This window comes from Elephantulus edwardii, unplaced genomic scaffold, assembly GCF_000299155.1.
Source record: "Elephantulus edwardii isolate Elephantulus edwardi_28Jun2011 unplaced genomic scaffold, EleEdw1.0 scaffold00051, whole genome shotgun sequence".
Lineage (NCBI taxonomy): Eukaryota > Metazoa > Chordata > Mammalia > Macroscelidea > Macroscelididae > Elephantulus > Elephantulus edwardii.
Genome location: NW_006399801.1, coordinates 3,381,727 through 3,387,627, shown reverse-complemented (window position 1 = coordinate 3,387,627; position 5,901 = coordinate 3,381,727). Strand labels below are relative to the sequence as shown.

At 38.7% G+C, this 5,901-nt stretch overlaps 1 protein-coding gene across 1 annotated transcript in view; it reads left to right on the top strand.

Moving 5' to 3' along the window:
- Nucleotides 1-5,901, top strand: part of SH3BGR (SH3 domain binding glutamic acid-rich protein) — a 95,877-nt gene that overhangs the window by 57,661 nt on the left and 32,315 nt on the right. Inside the window, exon 5 of the mRNA XM_006886774.1 lies at nucleotides 4,970-5,044. Coding sequence (XP_006886836.1) covers nucleotides 4,970-5,044 — 75 coding nt within the window. The remainder of the gene's footprint in view (nucleotides 1-4,969; nucleotides 5,045-5,901) is intronic.

Below are 5,901 nucleotides of genomic sequence, written 5' to 3'. Positions count from 1 at the left end.
TTGTACATAGGATCGCTATGAGTCGCAAGCAACTTGATGGCGCATAACAACAACAACAAGTTGTGTAATGCCCAAGATTTTAGTAAAACTATGGATTTATTGCCACAGACTGTGCATAATTTTGTTTTGTACTTTTAATACCTAATTGGTATTTTATTTTTTAAACAGAATATTTCAGATTTTTATTTTATCAATCTAACATTGTGTAAGATCTATCCATTCTGTTATCATAACATACAGTCAAGTCGAGTACGACTCATAGTGAGTGACCCTGTAAACAATAGACACATAGGGTGTGTTCTTGAAGTTGATAGTGTTGATGTGTAAATCTAGTCCAGCCTCTGTTAACCTTCATCTCTCCCATTATTTTATGTCTGGTTTCAGCTTTTAGTTTGCCTTGTTTGTTCTGGTTGTTGTTGTTTAGTGCTATTGAGTCAATTTTGACTCATAGTGACCTTAATGTGGCAGTAAATCTGACTCACAGGGTTTATAAAGTTATAACCTTTGTAGTGAAGCTCTCTGGTAGTGCAGTGGTTAAGTTACTAAGCAAAAGAGGGGTAGTTGGGGTCCACTGGCTGCTGTAAGAGAAAAAGATGTGACTGTGCTTCTGTAAGGATGTGTTTCCCTGAAAGCTCTCCAGGGTTCTGTGAGTCGATATCACCTCAATGGCAATGGGTTTCAGTCCTCACTGGAGCATACTGCCAGGTCTCTCTCCTATGAAGTTTCTGGGTGGATACAAACTTGCAGCCTTTTGGTTATTAGCAACCAAGTGCTTAGGTGTTACACCATAGGGTTTCTTAAGTTTGTGTTTAGTTCATATCACATTGCATGAAAATCTCTTTAGTTACATGTAAGAAAAAGATGACCTTGGAATTCCAAAGTCCGTGCAGAGAGATCTGAGAGGTCATCCAGTTCAAATTCTTCTATCCACAGAGGAAAAACTTGAAGCCCAAAGGGCTTAAGTGGTTTGCACCAAGATATACACTAATTATAAGCACATTCTGTGCTAGACCCTGGGTGTTGTCAACAGTGCTTGGATTTGTAGGTGTTTATGTGTTCAGACACAGAAAGCACTTCAAGTATTCTTGATTAAGACAGACACTTGATGGTTTATGGAAACTGTACTTGTCACAGTGTCATTTTATAGTAAACAACATGTGCAGAAGTGTCAGCAAGGAAATGAATCTTGATCAAGCTAAAAATAGACACTTTTGGCAATTATCTAGAAAATAAAGACCACAAGTTGATTCTGATTAATAGCAACCTTATAGGACCGAATAGAATTACCCCGTGAGGGTTCCAAGGCTGTAAATCTTTATGTCAGTTCTTTCTCCCCCTGGGCAGCCAATGATGACTTAAAATCACTTTCAGTTAGCAGCCTAATACTCTCACTACTGTACAACCAGAAGTCCTTATATAGAAAAATGTTTGTTTATAAAATGATATCAGCATTACAAGCAGAATTACTACTTTTAGAAAATTTTTAGTGTCTTTAGATAGGCTGTTTTTTGTAAGGAACATATGAAGAATATTTTTTTTTTAACAGAGTGAGTGAGGTTGGGGAAGGGTGAGAATACAGAAGACTCTCAATATTCCCAACTGCAAGGCATATGGTTAAGGAACTGGAAAATAGGAACTCCCCATGGATTTTCATTTCTGATTCTTTTTGCATATTTGATTTATTCTCCACCTCTCTGTGTTGACTTACCATCAAAGTTTGGACTCACAGTGATTGTCCACCCTTGGTCTATTTGCCATCACAGATATGCCCTCAAAACCAAATGGTTGCAGGAGTAATGATTTTGTAACTTATTACCTCACTTGGGAGGGACTGGAGAGCATTATGCTGATGAACTCAGTCCCACAAGGACAAATATTGTACAAAACCATTATTGTAGAATGAGTATAAGGATCCAAGAGGGGGTGGAAGCAGAGGGATGAGGATGTATGTTTGGGGGGAATTAATCATGGGCTTGTACAATTTGAGGGGTGAGGAAGTGAGGGAAATTGGAAGAATCCGCTTTGGAAAACAATGTATTCGAATTTTGTAAATAAACTAGAATAAAAATAATAAACCAAAAAACAAAAACTCAAATGGTGCAACCAGTTTCCAAATTGTCACAAGAAGTGTTAGTGTATGGGAAAACTCAAACTCATTGCTGTCATGTCAGGACAGACTCATAGCTGATCCTTTAGTGAGTTTTCTAAAACTGTAAGTTGGATGGAAGGAGATTGGTCATTATAGTCCCTCCAAGACGCTGGTAGATTCAAACTGCCAGTTATAGCCTCTGAGTGATTAGCTTAACCCCCAATGGATTACACCAACAGAGGTCTCTGGTGTGTTTGTTGGTGTTAGGTGCTGTTGAGTTGATTACACTTATAGCAAGCAGGCTTGTGAACAGCAGGCCTGAATCCTGCCCTGTCCTGCACCATCCTAACAATCCCTTCTATACTGGAGCCCATTCCTCTAGCCACTGTGTCAATCCACGGTCTTACCCTCCACCCTTCTAATCACTATGTTCTTCTCCAGGGACTGGCCTTCTAGCAACACGCCCAAAGTGTGTGAGACAGAGTTTTATTATACCTCCATCTTAGGAGTACCCTGGCTGCACCCTCTCTAAGACATCTGTTTGGTCTTTGGGCTGTCCAAGTGGTATTCAGTACTCTTCTTGAACACAGAACTCAAAGGCATTGATCCTTCTCCATCTATGAGCTTGGTGCTGAAAATTTTTGTTTTCTTGATGTTGATATATAATCCATATTGAATGAATGCTGTAGTCTTTGACCTTCTGAAATAAGCTCCTCAGGCCCTCTTCTCTTTGGACAAGCAAAGTTATATAATCTGCATGGTTGTTAATAAGCCTTCCTCCAATTCTCATACCACATTCTTCTTGATAGTGTAGTTTCTTGAATGATTTGCTCAGCATACAGATTGAATAGGTATAAAGGGAGGATACCACCTTGACTCACACCTTTCTTGATTTTAAACCATGCAGTGTTCCTCTGCTGTTTGGACAACTGGTGTAGGTGAAGTTAGCTTATATTTGCTTGCTGTTGTTAGGTGCCATGAGTCAAGTATGACTCATAGAGACACTATGAACAAAAGATCTGAATCCTGTTTTATCCTGTGCCATCCTCACACTTCCTGACACAAAAGAGCCCATTGCAGCAGTCACCATGTCAGTCCACCTGGTCAAGGGTCTTCCTCTCCATCGCAGACCCTCCACCCTTCCAAGTATCATTTCCCCCTTCAGAGAACCCCTTCCAGCAACATACCTGAAGTATGTGAGGTAAAAGCCCATCATCCTTGCCTCCCAAGAGCACTCCAGTGTGTAAGCTGATTTGTTGTTTTGATTTAGTTAACACTCATCTGTGGACTGGAAACCTCTTGTTTAAATCAGTCAGGACCTGGTGAGCAGACCTTTGTATTTAAAATTTGGCTGGGTCCTGCCTAAGAGTCTCCAGTCTTGGAGCCTTCTGTGTGTTTATATTTGCTGGTGAGGGCCAATTATGCATCTCTTCCCAATTTTGCACTTAGCGACATCATGGTGGTAGCTTGGAAATGATCATGATTGGAGTGTGTTTAAACAATGAAAATCAGCATTCACTATTGATTGGAGCTTTTTTTCCTCCCTGAAGAAACAGGAGTTAAACATTTACTAACATAAAATTGTCCAGTGGTTGTGATTGAATGTTAGTGGCCAGGCGATTGGTGGGGAGAGAGGTTAGGTGGTTGAGATATGGCTGGCATCAAACAAGTCAATGGATTAGAAAGTTTGAAAAACAAAAGTAACAACCAATCAGAAAAATAGCCTCTGTGTATACATTAGGATAAAGTTGGGTACATAACAAATATTTAACACTGTACTGATTATTGGAGTAGTAGTCGCACTATAGGGTAGGCATTGTTGTTGCTGTTGATAGGTGCCTTGGAACTGAGTATGAATCATAATGACCCTAAGAAAAATAGACCTGAACTGTGTCCCATCCTGGACCATCCTCATTCATCTCTGACATACTTGCGATAATTGATGCAGTCTCTGAAAGGGAAAAAAAGTGAAGCACTGAAAATTTGGCAGTTTGAACCCACTAAATCCTCCTTTCTCCGGGGAGAAAGATGAAGCAGTCCATAAAGATTTGCATACTTGAAATCTTATATTGTGGTTCTACTCTGCCTTACAGGGTCACTATGAATTGAGCTTGACACCATGGCAATGGGTTTGGTTTACTGATAACCACCCACTGATTAGACTGGACGCTTAATTTGTTATCAGATCATGAAGGGCCTTTGTAATACAAATTCTTGTAAAAATCTCATAGCCACTAGATAAGGGAAAAATACATAAAGTAGTGAGTGTAGATATAGCCTTTGCAACATGTAATTTTCCTGCCTTTATTTTATGTAAAAATTATTTATTTTGGTTTACATACAAAATTCATATCCATTGTGTTCCACGCATTCCTCTATTCACCTTGTGTTTCATATGTTCATTTTCTTAAATTGTGTTTTATAAAATTAATCACCATTGGTCCATGCCCACCCTTACCCTACCCTTTCAGGTCTCCGCTGGATATTTCCTCCTTCCTTCACCTCCTTCCCTCACTCTTTCCACCAACTCTGATATTGCTCACTCCCTTCATCCTTATCTCTTTTCTTCCCTCCCCTACATCCTTTGGACATGTGTACACACCTTACTAGTAATCCTTCTAATTTTACAATAATGGTCTTATGTAGTATTTGTCCTTATGAGATTACCTTTAATTTTTTTCCATCTCAAAATGATGCTCAGGGTATTTAAGACTTTTCTACCTATTTAACTTGCAGTCTTGTTGTAAAGGTAAAATGGAGGATGAAGACAAACAATTTGAATCATTAAAAGGTGTTGAAATGTAAACTGTTATTTTCAAGAAAGCTTTCAAATGTTCTCTATTTATTATTTACTTATAATTTATTTCTTTATTGATGCAGGTGACAAAATCTCCTGAGGATGCCTCTTCCCTTCCCAATGGTGAAGTAACTGGAGAGGCACAGAGCACCACAGAGGTAAGCATTGATGTCCTGATTTGCCTTCTCCCACACTGTATTCTCAAATGTCTATCTCCAATTCTATTTGTATTTTTAAAACTTATTTGTTGTGCTGTTATTGTTGACAGCAAACATAGCAAAACATATACCAAATCAATAGTTTCTAGTATTTTGTGACATTGATTATCTTCTTTGAGTTTGCCACCCTTCTCATTCTCCTTATCTGAGTTGTTCATCCCTCATTAACATAGACTCCTAAGATTTCTAGCTAATCTTTTGAGTTGTTATTGTCAATTTGATTTCACATAGACAGTTCTTAAAAAAGAATAATGCTCAAAGCAGACCTTTTCTTACATTTTAAGTCAAACTGTTGTTCGGTTGTAAGATGACTCCAGGTGATATTTTTGGTTGAATGTTTAAAGATTCTCTCAGGGCAGTAGTTTCAGGGCTTCACTTACAATCTACAGCTCCAAAAAATCTGGTGTCCATAAGAATCTTAAATCCTGTTCTGGATTTCCCTCTTTTTGTAAGGTTTTTTCTATGGATTCTCTGGTCAAAAGTTTCAGAAATGGCTACTGGGTATTAGCTGGTTCTTGTGGTCTCATAGCAAAGGAGGCGGTAATCAGCCACATTCCAAATTCTCCTTCTATTCTAGCTCTCCTTTTTCCTCTTTTGTTCTGGTTGGATAGAGAACAATTGTTGTGCCTGAGATGGCTTTTGGCAAACTTTTAACACCACAGGCACTACAAACACAATGAACTAGTAGGTAGAATAAAAGCAGTAAACATGTTGTTATATATGTGAACTGGGCTGTCCATTGAAACTATCCCTAAATCTCCAAACCAAGGAACCAAATCCTGTGAGTTATACAGTTG